Consider the following 19,302-nt stretch of genomic DNA (forward strand, 5'->3'; position numbering starts at 1 on the left):
GGGAAAGGGATTTTCTAGAATTCTTCATTTTCCCACTTTGTAAAAAGCCTATCTGTTGGCTTATTCTCAACAAAACACTTTCTAAAGGGATGCCGTTTCAGAACAGACTTATCACCTCCATCAGTTGCCTCCCTTAGGTGTATGATTTCAACAGGAATCCTCCAAATTCAAACATCTTGCAAACTTTTTCTCACATGCTTGATACGTGAAAAGTGAAAGCATAGTTTCAGTGTTAAACAAAAACAATCTCCCCAAATGACATACTTGGCATTTGAAGGAAAAAGATTTCCATTCCAGCCTTTCAGTGGCTGAATACCATCCATTCAAAGCAATGAATGACAACTACCTGTTGTGCTTCACTGTATTGAGGAGGAGGGACAAAATTGTTAAACAAACTGAAAGTGCAACGTTAAAACCAGATTCCTCCTTCTCTTCATGTTGTGCAAGCTTCTTTCATTGTTCCATAGTCATGGTTTCATTAAAACCAAAACATAAATTCAACCAGTACGTACTAAAACTACATCACATCTGTCTTGTATTTTCAGAAAAATTACATGGAACATTTGACAACATGTTTGGTCATGTAACTCAAACAAAATCTACTTTTCTGTGAGCAACTTTGAACAAGATTGCTTTCTTAGGGTCTGAGAAGAACATGAAGCTGAGTGTGGATCATAATTGTAACGTCCCAGAGTTGATCATCCTGGAACAACATGATCAGCAAAAACATAATGAAGCACCTTTACAAAATGTACATTTCCTCCATCCTTTAATGCTCAGCTAACTCAAAGAAAAGGCAGGAAAAGCTAAAAGCCAGCTTCCAACTGAATCTCTGGAATGTAAACGATTGAATGCTGTGGCTAAAGAACTGGAGTATTTGCAACCTGACGCAAGACAAAGGCCATGACAAGACTTTGCTCATGGAATATTAATGTCATAATTCCTATCTTTGCACACCCTTTAACAAAATACTGCCAGGATAGTTGTATTAGGCTTCCTCAATCTCATCAATAACGAAATTTCAGACATCAAAGAGGGTGACCTAATGAACTAAGTGTTCAGGCCATACACTGGGAACCTGTGGAAAATGTCCTTACTTCCTCACGTTCTGGGCAGAAAAATCAAACAGTGATGTTGACTCAAAACGACGACTGCCATTTGACATCAATAAAAAATATGCATTTTCTCTGTCAGTTACAAAGCAATCAATCACCACGGAGACACATTTCAAAGTATGAGGGTCATTAATATTGCATATGACCAAATAAGATTTTCTATCCTGTGATTTCAAGGTACAGTCTCTATGGTAAGATGAGTTCACAGTTCCCAATGTCCCATTGAATAAACATCATATTTAATGCATCATTTTTGTTTCTATGTGCAGGGCATGCTATCACATGAATAAAGCTAAATTCAAGCATCACTGCTCAAGCATTTTATTTTATATGACAAATCAATTTTATTAAATACCCAAATGTTTTTTCATACATTAATATTATGATGGCAGCTCAATATGAAACCTGATTGCATGTTTGCAATATCAGATCATCAGAACTAAATGATGGTAATGTTTGTATCTTAATGTTAAAAGCTACCCAAAAAGTATCCTGAACATTCCACGTATGTCAAACCTTAAGCCTTCCATTTTGACCATTAAAGACACCATGCTAATTTGTCATTAAAATTCACCTTTTAACCCAAAATCTCCTATGGAATCTTTATCCTTTTGATGTGGAGCAATCCATTAATTCCTGCAGGGGTGGGTGGGTGAACAGCTACAGAACAGGCTATTCCAATCACTTAAGACACTATAAGCCCCCATTTATAATCCTTCCTCGAGGAAGAGGTTCACCAAACTCCTTAATTAGAGGCAGCCATAGAGTGACACGTTAATTATCGGAGAAGGGATTCAGAAAGTGCACCCATTTCTAATCAGAGTTCCACATCCTGTGGCCAGGCTTTACAAGATTCACTATTTCTCCATTTGACTTGAGGCTTGTAATGAGCTCCATACAAGATAAATCCTGCATGCCAAATCAATTTACAACAAATTTTGTCTTTCTTGTGCAGCGACCTTGCCTACCCCACTGACATGCTGTACAGCCAGGCCTATTAACCAAGGACAATGATACTACTTCGCCTGCAACTACGGCACTAGGAAGAATTAAGTACTAACGCAGGATGCTCCACATTTTTAATATACAGCCTTTATTAACCTGGAAACTTCACAACTATACCCGGACTTGTCAGCACTCACGGATCATCCCACATAGCATCTTAGCATCTATCTGGTATCTGGAACATCTGGCAGTCTTATTATCTGGGTTCCTTTTGATATATAGGGGCGGTGGGGTAGCCAAGTGGTTAAAGTGTTCGCTCGTCACGCCGAATACCCGGGTTCAATCCCCACATGGGTACAATGTGTGAAGCCAACTACTGGTGTCCCCCACCGTGATATTGCTGGAATATTGCAAAAATTGGCATAAAACAAAACTCACTCACTCACTCCTTGTGATATATACTATATGCCTTACAGATTATTATTATTATCACAACTGTGATCACGGAATATTTTTATATCATAATGTAATAATGACCATGTATATGATGTGCTAGGTTCCGAACACAAGTATGTTCAAAGTGCTACACAAGAAATACCCCTGTCTGCAGATTAATGTGCATTATTGGCCTTAAGAGATATCTACCATATGGACCTACAGATATATCGAAAATACCATACTGGCTACACCAACATCTCAATCGTACCTCACTGACCTCTTTGAGATCTCTGTCATCATACCATATTGAAAATATGAGATATTTACAATCATACCACATTGAACATATGAGATATTTACTATCATACCACACTGAACATACAAGATTTTCACTACCATACCATATTGAACATATGAGATATTAACTACCATACTATATTGAACATATGAGATATAAACTACCATACCATATTGAACATATGAGATATTAGCTATCATACCATATTGAACATATGAGATACTTACTATCATACCATATTGAACATATGAGATATTTACTATCATACCATATTGAACATATGAGATATTAACTACCATACAGTATTGAACATATGAGATATTAACTATCCTACCATATTGAACATATGAGATATTAACTATCATACCATATTGAACATATGAGATACTTACCATCATACCATATTGAACATGTGAGATATCAACTACCATACCATATTGAACATATGAGATATTAACTATCATACCATATTTAACATATGAGATGTTTACTATCATACCATATTGAACATACAAGATGTTTACAATCTACAGTTATACCATACTGAGAATATGAGCTATATATCCCATCATACGATATTGAAGACATCAGATGTCCAGTATTGTACAATACTGAGTTTCTGAGATATCTACAATGATACCACATTTTAACCATGTTATAAAACATCAATATAACTTACATAGTTATATATACATATCCATCCAAACATTAGTGTGTATATACTTCCTGCACAGTACTGTAAATCCCCAACAATAAAACAAATAAGCTTCTATCTCTTCAGAACAGTGTAACCTTATGATCCATAAGCTATATTCATACATCTACCTTAAATTCATATAATCTTAAGTTATTTTTACATCAGTCTGTCAAACCACCATACATCGCTGTGAGACATGAACCTTTTCTACAAGCATACGTCCCATTATGCTACACAAGTGAGGATCTGATTGGAAAGGACACTATCAGTTTCTATCATATACATCAGGAGGCATTGCCACAAATTCCCTCAAATCACATACTTGTCCACTTAAGCGACCAACATGAAAACATCTGAACAATACATATTTACTTTGTGATTCTAAAGATATTCTCAAACAGTTATATTTCTGATGGTCTTATCACATACCATTCTCAAATCCTTACCATTTAGGTACTGTTCTCATATCCTTACCATTTTGGTACTGTTCTCATATCCTTACCATTTCGGTACTATTCTGATATCTTTACCATTTATACAAGCAGCCGCACATACACATACACACACATGCACGTTGTCATATGAGCGAAATATTCTCAAGCACGACGTAAAACCCAATTTCACCTCACCTCTTTACCATTTAGGTACAGTTCTGATATCCTTACCATACAGGCACATCATCAAGGAGCCATGCTGCTTTCATACATTGGATCATTCTGATACTTGACGTAAGATATACCATGATTTGACATTAATCAAACCATTCCATTATCTTACTCAGGAATCATTCTATTATATTACCAAGGAATCATTCTTCTTTTTTTACCAAGAAACTATTCTGATATGCTACAATGGCACCAATCTGGTACTTTACCTAGGAACTATTTGATACCCTATTACAAGACATCCTGATATGAAACAGTCTGAATATAACAGTACTATTTAACAGATTACCTGGGATAAGTTTAATTCTCCTCTCCTCTTCCATACCTAACACACACCTGAACATTGCAGCAAATGCATGCAATCAGTATTCACGTCTACATGTGGTATATTCATCATCAACCTATACATAATTCCCACTTCCATTAGCCGGTCCTAGGAATATCCTTGAATCAATACATTCAATTGAACCCAATCTCTGTACTATTTTCCTCCTGGCAATGTAATCATAAATGAGAAAGTTTTAAAAATCTACAAGCACTTTATTTGATGAAAGTTTTTTTCACAAAATGAAGCAGTAACTGTGACAAATTAGAAATCACGGTATAAAAAACTACAAAACCCATCAACTGAAATGTCTATCTCCAGGCTTGACACAAATAGTACAAAGATATATGACTGCAATCCTAAGAAAGTCCAGAAAACTAAACCTACACTGATTTGTAGTTGTGTTCAAGTGTGTGTACAGTGTAGCACCAGTCGAGACGCCAAGCATGTGACACAGGTGCCACAGAGAAACAAACCAGTGTCAATTTCCCCATAACTTTGACAGGCGGGAAGAATGTCTGACGTTAATTTCTCACTTCAAAGCACCGAAATCAATGATGAGCAATCGTTTTTAACAAACACCACTGCAGATGGGAATGACGTTTGAACATATTTGATCATTAAAACAAGAAAAGAGTCTTTGAAGGAACCAAACTTTTTTTCAGTTACCTTGTCATAACATACCACGAAACATGTAAATTTCATTTCTGTGTGAAATCAATTAGAAGAGAAAATAAAAGAGTCAATATTTATTGACATATTACCAGAAGACTTGCAGGAAGCCTTGCAGTGTAATCACTGTTAAATTTCAGAAACATAGGACTGGGATTCAGCAAACACGTTTATGTGATTTCTCCTACTACAAAGGGCTGCTTGTAATATGAAGGTGAAATCTGTGGTGGTGAATGGGCAGATGTTGGACATCACACACAGAAGTAATCTCATATAACATCATAATAGCTAGGCATAGCACAGGACTAATATTAGTACAAGACACTAATGAATGAAGGTACACTCGCTCCTATCAGTAGTTCATTGATGTGCGGGTACACATTGGAATCAATTTTCAGTTTATGTATTTTTATTTTTGCAATATTTCCCCCCAGCAAGCACAAACTTGAATGGAAAAATAATATATATGATTGATTTGCTTTTTAATACCAAATGACGGTATCTTGGGACTCTTTTGATTACATCTATGCATACTACAGTCTTTCAACATAATTTTCTCTTTTATAACATAAATGTTCAGATAATGTGAAGATATTGAGGTTTTTATTAACCAGCATTTTCCCTTGGGCATAAAATCTCTTTCAAACAAATATTGTCTAGACTAATGATGCCTGTCTGCTGTTGATGAACTTATCCTTGCTCTACACATGGTCCTTTCCAAACATACACCACATCTCTGACATTAACAGGGCTCTGAAACTGACAAGGAGGCCATCAATCACCCATATTGCAATCTATCCCTCACATCTCTCCCCTAGAAATATACACCACACATCACCATCTGTCCACAGAGCAAAGCAGATAGTATCACTCTGGAATTACCATATGCACGTCTCTCATGCTATGTGTAACTGATTTTACCATGTGTTCCTTCCACTGTTGAAATGTATTGGTATAGAAAGAATGTGTGGAATCTCTCTCTCAGGCAGCCATGACACAGAAAACACTTCCTCTAGTGATCAAGAATAGATCAATTAATAGTCATTCTTCATCACCTTGGCTTGAGCTTTGTGGCAGATTATTGAAAGGGACAAAATTCAAGTCATAAATCTTTTGTGTTGACAATTCCAGTATTGATCAGTATCATAGAGAGTATCAATCGGCTTAGCACATGGTGGAGATTAATGCCGAACAAACACTCCTTACTGAACTAGTCAGCCTGACCAAACACAGATAAGACCATAAGAGTTATCAGACCTGGATGGAACTCTTCAGGCTTGAAGGAGAATTAAACTACCCTAAAACAAACAACTAACAAAAAGCAATCCAAAACTGGCTAAATGGTACCATGAATAAACAGAATGGTAAATTGAAACAAAATTGTCTCCAAAAATGAAAGTTGAACATGAGTCTAGAACTTGGCTGAAAAAGTAAAAAAAATCAGTGCAAAATATTTCAAAGTAAGCCAAATGGCAGTAAATTAAATACCTGCTTAATCTGTCCACCCCGAATGGCATGATTTGTGCTTGACTTGCTGGAGCTCCATTCACCTGTGTGGTGGTGGTGTAAGCTGCGACAGAGCCAGTAACGCAGCTGCGATCACCACCACTATAGTCGCAGTGGACATGACTCGCCAATGCATGGCCTGTGTTTCTACCCTCAACGAAGCCTGTGCCAACCAGTGACATGGCTCTACCTATTGATTCCTAAACATGGTTGCTGCGGCGGACGGGCGCTGCCAGTTCGCTATACCAGCTGATTTGGTAGTTGCCATAGCAACCAGACCCAGCTGCGTTTCAAATCTTCGTTATTCCTCACAAAAACAAACTGCCCTGCGTGTATTGATTGTGCGCGAGCCGGACTAGCCTCGTGTCTTGAAGGCGATCAATACTGTCACCCGTCGGACCATATGCTAGTTGACACCACAATTTTCACAGAGAAAAAATCTAGGATCTTTGTCTTCCATTGAGGAAAATCTGGCTGTACATATAGCCTCGTCTCTGATCACAACCCCAGAGAATTGAGCATAGACCTTGTGGCACTGGGAATGCAAAAGCCATCAGTTGAGATCAATCTCTCCCATCTAAATCCCTGACTGGCGACACTCCCTCTACCACTGTGAGAGGACATTGGTGGAATATTCCACTTTCTGACTCCCTGTCATAAGTGCAGCCCCTAATCAGCTGGAAACAATGATCAGGTAGTCTTGCGTCTGTGCAGTCAATACATGGCCACTGGTCACCATTAGAAACCACCTGATTCCCAGTATGTATGATTGTGGCTGTCTAGAGGACAGTTTGAGCTGAAGGCGGCCTGTACACTGAGCATATTGGATGTTATGATTTGTGAAGGAACAAATGCCCTGAGAAACATGCTTTCAAAAAAATAAGTGAAACAATTTGTGTGCATGAAGGTCTGATTGGTACTGACATTTTGTTTAAGGAAGATTTCCGTTCTTACTGTTCCAACAATATTCACCATTACGTAGACACATACATTCTGACAGAACAAGCTTCTGAACATCAATGTCATTTTGTTCCAAAAGCATTGAAATACCTTTTTGCAAAGGTTCCTTAATTCATTTTGAGATTTATTTCATTAAAGGTACACAGCACAGCGAATCCTGCTCAGCAGTAAGCAGAACATAGACAAAGCATCCCAACACCCCTGACTCTGTTCATCCAATCAGACATAAAGGAACACTATTAGGATCATACGGCCAACTACTGTCTTCATATGTTGCAGTGTACAACTACTGTCCTCATAGGTTGCACTGTACAACTACTGTCTTCATAGGTTGCAGTGTACAACTACTGTCTTCAAATGTTGCAGTGTACAACTACTGTCTTCATAGGTTGCAGTGTACAACTACTGTCCTCATATGTTGCAGTGTACAACTACTGTCTTCATACTGTTTCATATGTTGCAGGTGTACAACTACTGCCTTCATATGTTGCAGTGTACAACTACTGTCTTCATAGGTTGCAGTGTACAACTACTGTCCTCATATGTTGCAGTGTACAACTACTGTCTTCATAGGTTGCAGTGTACAACTACTGTCCTCATATGTTGCAGTGTACAACTACTGTCTTCATAGGTTGCAGTGTACAACTACTGCCTTCATAGGTTGCAGTGTACAACTACTGTCTTCATTTGTTGCAGTGTACAACTACTGTCTTCATTTGTTGCAGTGTACAACTACTGTCTTCACATGTTGCAGTGTACAACTACTGTCTTCACATGTTGCAGTGTACAACTACTGTCTTCATATGTTGCAGTGTACAACTACTGTCTTCTTCATATGTTGCAGTGTACAACTTGCAGTGTACAACTGTCTTCATATGTTGCAGTGTACAACTACTGTCTTCATATGTTGCAGTGTACAACTACTGTCTTCATATGTTGCAGTGTACAACTACTGTCTTCATATGTTGCAGTGTACAACTACTGTCTTCATATGTTGCAGTGTACAACTACTGTCTTCACATGTTGCAGTGTACAACTACTGTCTTCATATGTTGCAGTGTACAACTACTGTCTTCATATGTTGCAGTGTACAACTACTGTCTTCATATGTTGCAGTGTACAACTACTGTCTTCACATGTTGCAGTGTACAACTACTGTCTTCATATGTTGCAGTGTACAACTACTGTCTTCATATGTTGCAGTGTACAACTACTGTCTTCATATGTTGCAGTGTACAACTACTGTCTTCATATGTTGCAGTGTACAACTACTGTCTTCATATGTTGCAGTGTACAACTACTGTCTTCATATGTTGCAGTGTACAACTACTGTCTTCATATGTTGCAGTGTACAACTACTGTCTTCATATGTTGCAGTGTACAACTACTGTCTTCATCATGTTGCAGTGTACAACTACTGTCTTCATATGTTGCAGTGTACAACTACTGTCTTCATATGTTGCAGTGTACAACTACTGTCTTCATATGTTGCAGTGTACAACTACTGTCTTCATATGTTGCAGTGTACAACTACTGTCTTCATATGTTGCAGTGTACAACTACTGTCTTCATATGTTGCAGTGTACAACTACTGTCTTCATATGTTGCAGTGTACAACTCTGTCTTCATATGTTGCAGTGTACAACATATGTTGCACTGTCTTCATATGTTGCAGTGTACAACTACTGTCTTCATATGTTGCAGTGTACAACTACTGTCTTCATATGTTGCAGTGTACAACTACTGTCTTCATATGTTGCAGTGTACAACTACTGTCTTCATATGTTGCAGTGTACAACTACTGTCTTCATATGTTGCAGTATAGGGACTCGAAAAATTTCCATTAGTTTTTTAGCTAGGTAGACACAATTGTTAAATACTTTGACATGCTTTTGCATGCCTTTGCAATGTTATTCTAGGTAGTTATTAGCAATATGAACACCCTGGTTTGGTTCCTGCCTACATTTTCTACATACACTGTAGATGCCTCATGCCATCTTGAAAAATTATTTGCCCAGTGTGAAAATCTTGACTCCATTTCACACAGAAACAATGGTCAGCTGTTGGTTTATACCTGTAATGATGCCTTTGTCTTCCATCTCTTCCAATAAAATACAGACAAAAGCTTCATGACAGCTTTAATATGCATGAAAAAAAATGTTCTGATAAATTGCTTCCTATTTTTAGGCTAGACTTTGATCCCGAAAAAAACACCCCAGTGATTGGAATTTTATGACATCATGAATCTTCCTCCAACATATTTGCCAATATTAACACTATTCATAATTATGAGGCAGCCTTTCATATCATATTCCCTGAAGAGGAATGGCACAACCAAAATAGGCAGGGCCTGACTGAGGAATTCATCATTGTGAGAAAGCCAATGGTTTACCACAAGTGCCATAGCCTGACTAACAGTATGAGGAATTTGAGGTTTGAGACTACCTCAAGATCTCTCTATAAAGACACGCGCTAATCAATGGACAAGGGACCTCAGGGTCAGGCTGTCAATTCGCCAGATCCACAAGGGTCAGGGTTGGGATTTCTGATTCATTTAAGTCTTAGATTCTTGCCAAGAACATGTTGAAGTTGGAAGACGAAAAAAACTCCATGTCAAAAACAGAGCGGATATTTCACAGACATGTGTCTGTCTTTGTGAGATTGCAACAATTTGTGTCCACTTACTTTACCCTACATCCTTCATTGCTGTATCAATTTAATCAGCTGTTTGTGATATCTGTGTTAGAAAGATAGCTTTGATGACTTTAATAACTGTAACTCTTACATGCTCTTGGCGTCACGATATAGGGCTGTAAATTCTCTCTGATAGCATGTGTTCTTAGTTTCTTACAAGGAGTGCAGGCGGGAACCCCTTCATGTTAGACACCAGTGTAGATAGGAAATAGCCAAGTCCGTCTCGTGTGCAGAGGATCCTAGTTCAAAACTGTCCTGAACAAAAAAACCAGACTCATAGGGTTTAGCATGGGATTTCTGGCATGTTTTGGTGCCCTTTAGAAGACTGAGGCAATAGAGGTACCAGAGATACATAAATTACTACAGCAAGAAGACTCCAGAGAAGAGGTGATATGCTCCATATCAAGAAGACTTGTGAGTAGAGGTGACACACTTCATATCAAGATGACTTGTGAGTAGAGGTGACCTGCTCCACATCAAAAAGACTCTTAAGTAGAGGTTAGAGATGACCTGCTCCACATCAAGAAGACTCATGAGTAGAGGTTAGAGATGATGTAGAGGTTAGAGATGAGGTTGAGATGATGTGCTCCACATCAAGAAGACTCATGAGTAGAGAGGCTAGAGATGACCTGCTCCCATCAAGAAGACTCAAGAGACTCATGAGTAGAGGTTAGAGATGATGTGCTCCACATCAAGAAGACTCTCAGTAGAGTAGACGGCTCCACATTAGAGATGATAGAGTGCGTGCTCCACATCAAGAAGACTCATGAGTAGAAGTAGAGAGGTTAGAGAGACGTGCTCCCACATCAAGGAGACTCATGAGAGAGGTTAGAGATGTGCTCCACATCAAGAAGACTCATGAGTAGAGGTTAGAGATGACCTGCTCCACATCAAGAAGACTCATGAGTAGAGGTTAGAGATGACGTGCTCCACATCAAGAAGACTCATGAGTAGAGGTTAGAGATGACGTGCTCCACATCAAGGAGACTCATAGGAGACTCATGAGTAGAGGTTAGAGATGACCTGCTCCACATCAAGAAGACTCATGAGTAGAGGTTAGAGATGACGTGCTCCACATCAAGAAGACTCATGAGTAGAGGTTAGAGATGACGTGCTCCACATCAAGAAGACTCATGAGTAGAGGTTAGAGATGACGTGCTCCACATCAAGCTCCACATCAAGGAGACTCATGAGTAGAGTTAGAGATGAGTGTCCACATCAAGAGACTCATGAGTAGAGGTTGCTCCACATCAAGGAGACTCATGAGTAGAGGTTAGAGACTCCATGAGTAGTAGAGGTTAGAGATGACGTGCTCCACATCAAGAAGACTCATGAGTAGAGGTTAGAGATGACGTGCTCCACATCAAGGAGACTCATGAGTAGAGGTTAGAGATGACGTGCTCCACATCAAGAAGACTCATGAGTAGAGGTTAGAGATGACGTGCTCCACATCAAGGAGACTCATGAGTAGAGGTTAGAGATGACCTGCTCCACATCAAGAAGACTCATGAGTAGAGGTTAGAGATGACGTGCTCCACATCAAGGAGACTCATGAGTAGAGGTTAGAGATGACCTGCTCCACATCAAGAAGACTCATGAGTAGAGGTTAGAGATGACGTGCTCCACATCAAGAAGACTCATAAGTATAGATGGCCTTCTTCACATCAAGAAGACTCATTTCTAGAGGTGACCTGCACCACATCAAGAAATGTCATTAAGAATGCTCCAAAACAAGAAGACTTGTGAGCTGAGTCCACTTGCTCCATATAAAGGAAAAATAAGGTTTGCAAGTATAAGTGGCCTGTTCCACATCAAGAAGACTCATGAGTATGTGTGATCCACTCAAAAGCATTAAGAATTGTGAGTTTAAGTGAACAACTCTCCCCAAGATGGCCTACATCTTACCCTGCAGCCAATCTTTGCCTTGAAACAACTAGCAGAAATTCTGCAAATATTTTTTATTGCTTAAAGAAATATGGCGCGGCCACGTATAGCTGTTCAAACTATCAGTCACTAGTACAAGTCCTAAGTATCAGTCATTTAACACCAATACTAAATATCAGTCACAAATACCAGTCAAAATTACCACTCACAAGAACAAGTCCTTAGAATCGGTCTTAATCGGTTTCTGATCACTAAAGATCAGTACTTAGTACCAGTCCCTTGTAGTACCAGATGTTGGTGACACAGTGGAAGGACTGGTCACTGTGAGATGTTGTTAGGCACACCAAAAACCAATAATGGTGGTTGGCACCAAAGTGTGTACGACCTGCTTCTGGCATTCCTCCCACAAGCCATAACATAACTGAAATACTCTTCAAAGTGACAATAACAAGTATCAGCCACAACAGACATGCTGTGTTAGACACACTGGTCTCGGGGGTGCTAAGTTAGTTCATGCAAATAGATCAAATTTTAAAATAACGTAATCATGATAGGGATCCTGGCTATACTGCCAAGTACCAGTTATGAAACTTACATCAAGAAAAATGTTTCAATAATATTCCTTCAGAGAAATACTTGGTAGAGACAAAATTCGGTAAACTCCTTGAGAAATAGTTACAGCCAGAAACTTGATCTCCCAGAGGCATTCCCATCCATGGATTTTGCACTACCACCACATATAAAGTACCTATATTAAGCATAAAATATTTTTTCATTAACTTCAAACACACTGCAAATTCTAAGATAATTGATTATCAAAAGAGACGTGAAATGCATATATGGAATTTCAGATTTAGATTTTGTTAAATGCAAATTGCCTGCAGCCGAAGCATATTGAAACTATCTGAATCCGAGACAAGTTGAAATTGAAAAGTCTTCAGCATGATGTCAGCTATATATATATAGACGGAAATCAATATCATTCAAGGGAGAAAACTCTTTCAAGACTGATACCTTTTCCTGAAGGCTCTTCCTACAAAGTAACGAGAAACTGTTTCAATTTGCCATTCCATGAAAAGTATAATTTTCCCGATTGCAGCCCGAAGACATTTTAATGTATCTAAGAGGCCGAGGCTTAGGCACAGGTAATTGTCCATACTTCTATCTTTTACAAGCCAAGATCTAAGGCCATTTTTTCCCTGTTAACAAACATGGAGTGGAAGGCATGGAAAAGCTAATAAGGCTTATAGTTTAATGCTGACTGACAGCTTTCCACCCAGTGATGTCGACATCAAAAACCTGACATCACACTGGGATTATTCTGCACATAGAAAGTCAGAGCCACCACAAACAAAACCATGCATGCAACATTTTCTTATTCCTCCTAAAACTTTTTTCAGCAGACTGGTTTTGCAAATTTTAAGACTTTACCAGTGTGTAACTAGGCCAAGAGCGTACAGTTAAACTGCATGTGGCTAATTCAGTCTTGATAGAAATTTTCTTTGAGAGAGACAGCTGAGACGAAGGCCATTAGGCGGCCATTTTGAAAGGTATCTCCTGTTCGTGTCTCGTCAACTCACATGTAACTGTCAGTTTGGAATGACAGGATCGCCTTTTGAACGTATTCACTTAAAGCTCTCGACGTCCACAAGATGCAATTCCAAATTAGAAAGATCTCGAAGAACATGACACTCTGACGACTTTCAAAGACCATACCCCATTAAGTAAATGCTAAAACTACTTTAAAAAGTAGCTCGTTCGAACTCTTATTGGCCTCATGAGCATTTCAACTCACTAAAATCTCCTTGAAAACTCAATAAAGCATATAGATAATCCTAAATAGAAACAAACAGCAATTCTCTTAATGTTCCTGGCTCAAAAGCATAGTCATGTACTGTGTGTTTTGACAGTAGCCCATGTTCATTGTTTTCCTCAGTCATTAACACGGAATTACACCATACACCATTATTTAACTGATTCTCAAAGTGTGGATACCGGACAACATATTTTTCCAACGATCTCTGAGGACACAACCATGTTATGGCAATCTTCCATTCTGGTTTAGTGGTTATAGGGTCATCTTTCTAATCAAACATTCTTGTTTAAAATTAGTTATCATCACCTTAACGATTTCAAAAAGTCATGAAAGCCATGAAGGAACAATGGTCATCACACGGGACTCAATTATCTGGTATGGTATTATCGCCTGGTTCTACACCTCCATCATAACATCAAACAATCCAAAGATATATATTCTGTAATCTTTCACCTTTTGGTCTAAGGGAGGAACAGGTTACAAAAACAACCAGCACTTGTCTCCGTGAACTAATTATGGAGAATAATAAAATTTATAACCCATGTAACAATAAAGCATTGTGTTTCAAGGATATGAGTTATCAGGGCTTTGTGAGACACAGATTGTTACTATGGTAACCATGGACAGAGGACAAAACATGGTCATTTTTCTTTCACAGTTCCTGTCGTTAGCAGGTCGCCATGGCGATCAGAATGGCACTGTCTTGGCCAGAACCTATGCACATGCCATGGCTTAAGGTTGGCGCTTGCATATGAGTGATAATAGCATAGCGGTCGATAACACCATGTTCAACCTCAAGCTAGTTATCTTTTCTTGCAGGTGGGAGCAGGATGCCTTGATAAGCAGCACTATGGTGCAATAAATATAAAATAGTCCAGCGCGAATACGAACACACTAATCAATATGTCGCCAACCCTGATTCAGCTGACGCTCACTCAGCAAGGTGTTATATACGTGTCGTATGATGTAGATTATGCTTTATGACAAACGCCATGACAGCCCTGTCTAGTCAATATCCCTGACAAAGATTCAATACTCCCACCAGGGCTTTGGTCAAACACGGATATTATGTCCCCAATCCATGTTCAAAATTGCAGGCTCTGCCATTAGGAAATTTGATATTGGAGGACTTGACAAGTTATGTTTACCTGCAAAATTCACCAAAGAAGCCTCACTATTGCCCCCATATTTAATGCACTATTCCCAGTTTTTTAATATCATTTCATATAATTTAATATCATACATCACCCACCTCAATTGTCTGAGTAAGAGCATACCATTTTCTGAGCTTTATTCCTACACAATCGAATAGTGTTAAATTTTACATTATCGAAAGTCTAATTGCTACGAATTCTAAAAGCACAAAATTTAAAAGTGGGTAACTCCCGCAGCGTGAGCAAGGGACTCGTTAGCCGTAAGTCTGGTATTAAAGCAACCGCAACGGCAGTGTGGCCTTAATAATTAATGAGCACGGACAGGCCTGCCCTTGTGCCTAGTTATTGAGGTCGTTAACGGCCCAGCCACCTTGGTCTAAGCCAGAGAGTAAATCTTATGAATATTTCACAATCCTAAAACGATTTACTTTAGAAAATTCCGACAGCACATGTGTTGCACTAATCTGCTGGAATTGCTAACGGCACTCACAGGTTTGTAGTTTTAGTGCCTAGATGTTTGTTTGCTTTCTTAAGATTACCAAATCTCTTGCTTTTAGCATATAATTTATTCTGCGCTACCTTTCAACAGAACTTGCAGTAATATCTGTATGGAAAACCTTGATAAACTGATTCTTGGACAGACTGAATCAAGGCTTCATGTTGACATAAGACCATGTAGGCGATATGATGATTCATTGCTACCGAGGTTTAAGGTCACAGTTGTTGGAAAAACGGAACAGGTGTATTTCTAAGTGTTACATTCAATGCTGTATCAGCAAATATTCTTTTCTTCTACACCAGAAACCAAAATGCGAAAAATTTCTGTGGTAAACTGAGACGACCACTGTGGAAAATGTACAGATTATGTTTTTGTAAGATACATCAGTTAAAATTTAAAGTCACATATATAAAGTAGTTCTGCTATAGCTTGACTATCAATCTGAAGAAGAGTTGTATAAAACATATATAAAACATTGTATAAGACTAGCTAATGCATCTGATCTATGGGTGCCACCTTTCTCATACTTCATACATAGAGGATTTGACGATACACTTTCATGATATTTGGAAAATATAGTAAGAAATCTTGCAAGAAACTTCATGTATTGAATGAAAATACCAAACTCATAACTACTTAGAACTAGGAAACCAGTCATGACATGAAGGAAATCTGGATCAAATGACATCATATTAATATGCTTTAACAAACATTTTCTGCTACTATAATAAATGTTCTAATTATCATTTAAGGAATAATAATAACAAAGCCAGCAAATATATTTTATAGGTTTCATATCTGCCTGACAGACATGTCATTCAACTCCTGGAACCATGGTTCCATTTTCCTAAAGGTTAGTATTTAGCTACCATTCCTATATTAAACTCAGCTGCCTTAAGTGTTTGTTGCTTTGATAAACCCATTCATTGAAAGACCTTCTATGAGAGAATTTGTAAGAGTATTTCATGAAACTAAGGTGATTACAGCAGCATTTGAACCTCACTGGGAATATCTTTCTAGGTACAGCCCCAACAAGGTTTGACCATCAAAAAAGGCTGACATTTAACATTTATGTTTCCAGCAAGACAAAATTACACCAAGACGAACTATACCATAAACAATAATTTTAAAGCCATAAAATGCCATTCAGCACTACCTTTCAAGATAAAGAAAAGCCAAAACAATATCAAGATACATTCTACAAAGTTTCATTTCATGACCATGGTTGACCATTAGAATTGTCCATCAGTGTATCTTCAAAGCTTCTGTCCAAGAGCAAGAGTTAATCGTCCAAGTTTCCTTTCAAAACAAGTTTGACCGTCAGAAATCACCAAGAATTCACCTTCAAGCTTTTTAAACCAAGTTTGACATTCAGAAATCACCAAGAGTTCATCTTCAAGGTTTTTAAACCAAGTTTGACTGTCAGAAATCACCAAGAGTTCATCTTCAAGGTTTTTCACCCAAGATCAATTTAGACCATCGGCAATCTTGATTATTCTGGATAACTAGGGATGACCATCCACTGACCACCTTAGTGTCACCAGCTGTACCCCAAATATTCCCAAACAGCAACTTACCTCCTTGCCGATCCCAGCATTCTTCAGATCAAAGCCGGTGAGTTTGGTCAGTTGTGTCCTCACGTCATCACTGTCTGAAATACAAAAACTCTCGTTTAGACATAATCCTTGTAGTTCTACACTGCGGCATTACTATTGTCACATATACTTGTAATCCCCTCAAACATGGTATTTATCACCTGCAGCTTGTGTTCGACATTTCACATGACACATATGGAAACAAAACATGTTAGTTGTCAGGTCTCCAGAAGCGAAACATATGAAACATATATTATCAGATATGATATGTACACACGCAAGGGTACTTAATGGCTGAGAAATTGCTTATACATTTTATATTTTGACTCAGTATATACATGCACCAGGATTAAGCAAAACTAACAACTTTTTCTAAAACATAAATTCTATTCTTCTCATCAATACTTTTTGTTAATCATATTCTCCCCAATGGACATCTATGTGTTTTGTGGTTACTGATTCCTGGATGCTGGCTTTATCACCAAACTCATGTAATATCTATAAAACCACCAGTGCTTGTAGGCAGTCAACATTGACTTTATACATCAACTGATTGAACCTGCATACTAATAAATTTAACCATTAGCTCTTAATGAAACAATCTTTGTAGTTTTAATAATTACAGGCAAACATTAATTATTAAACTTTAAACATAAATTATATATTTATGTGACAAATTCTTGTTTTCTCAAAGTTATGCATAAAAAGGTCATGTATTCAGGTTCGCATAATTTTTAAATGTCTAACAAAGCCTTTCTTTTAATTTGAAGTATTGAGTCCATATTTTTGGCCTAGAACACTGTTATCACTATTTTAGATAAGCAATACCTATTTGTGTAGACATGAGAACAAAACTACATCCGGCTTCCTGTATTTCATATACATATCTCACAGCATCTGGTGATTATTGTCAGTACAAGATAACAGGATATTATAGTCATGACGACCACACACTACAAGAGTTCTGACTGTCCTGCTCCATGTTGTAGTTATCAATGCCCATCCCAGGGATATACACAAAACCATATATATAGACAAGTAAGTATAGACTGTGAAGGAACAAAACACATAAATTGTGTCCATTTTATGAGACAAGTCATAGCATCGAGACTTCCGTAAATGTTCATTACGTTTTATTGTTCATGCAATGGAATAAAATATAGTCTTCAAGAGCAATGCACATAAACCTTCAGTAAACTGATAGCCATATCTGTGTCTGTGAAAGTAGCAGTTTCAACTCACACAGATACATCATATATCCATCACTTCATCTATAAACCAGCAAGGTGATAAAAGCCAATTCCTGTACGTCTTGTTGCGTTTCAGTAGTAGTTTCACCTCTAAAGACAAGAAACATGTTTTTGTGAAAGTATTGTCATGGTCTGGTGCCTGTCTCATTATGATGCTTGACCCTGAAATAAACAATCGTCACGATGAAAGTGACATGAAAAGTGCCTATTCCCCTAATGCTAACGTTATGGAGAGCCTCACACAACTGAAATGCACCACGGCAGCTCCATCAACCACACCATTTTCTCATTTACTCTCCTGAGCTGTAACATATTAACTTTTCTGCCCAGGCAGAAAAACTAACTCACAGAGCATACAAGTCTCTAGCTTTAGTTCTATTCGTGGGTCATGACAAATAAGATAAATAGTTTCAGCTTTATTATCTTTTTACTAATTCATGTACTGTTTGCTCTGGTTTAGAGCTGATCTCAAGGAAGTAATGTCATTTTATGTAGATGCAAAGTCTTATTACTCAACCATTCCATAAAAAGAATTTATATTCTTCTATGTGGTACAAATTGAACGTCCAATGACAGGTTAATGTGACTGGGGAATTTGTGTCATAGGAATATTGAAATCCTACAGTACAAATCCACAAACCTTTCACAAAAACTTGCTACATTCACACTTGTAGAAGCGGCACCAGAAAATGTGATTTCATTTACATGGCGAAAAATCATATTGGAAGCGTGGTCTGTAGCTGGCCGTCATCTGGCTGGGGCCACACTGTCAGGGCACTCTCCCGACCA

At 38.2% G+C, this 19,302-nt stretch overlaps 1 protein-coding gene across 2 annotated transcripts in view; it reads right to left on the reverse strand.

Annotated features, from left to right (window-relative positions):
* Positions 1 to 19,302, reverse strand: part of LOC124276686 (receptor-type tyrosine-protein phosphatase N2-like) — a 268,868-nt gene that overhangs the window by 39,332 nt on the left and 210,234 nt on the right. For both annotated transcript variants that reach the window (XM_046712328.1, XM_046712327.1), the window contains exon 11: positions 17,246 to 17,319. In XM_046712328.1, the coding sequence (XP_046568284.1) occupies positions 17,246 to 17,319 (74 nt within the window). The remainder of the gene's footprint in view (positions 1 to 17,245; positions 17,320 to 19,302) is intronic.

The sequence above is a fragment of the Haliotis rubra genome, unplaced genomic scaffold, assembly GCF_003918875.1.
Source record: "Haliotis rubra isolate DU_JTF1 unplaced genomic scaffold, ASM391887v1 Scf211, whole genome shotgun sequence".
In the NCBI taxonomy this organism is placed as follows: Eukaryota; Metazoa; Mollusca; class Gastropoda; order Lepetellida; family Haliotidae; genus Haliotis; species Haliotis rubra.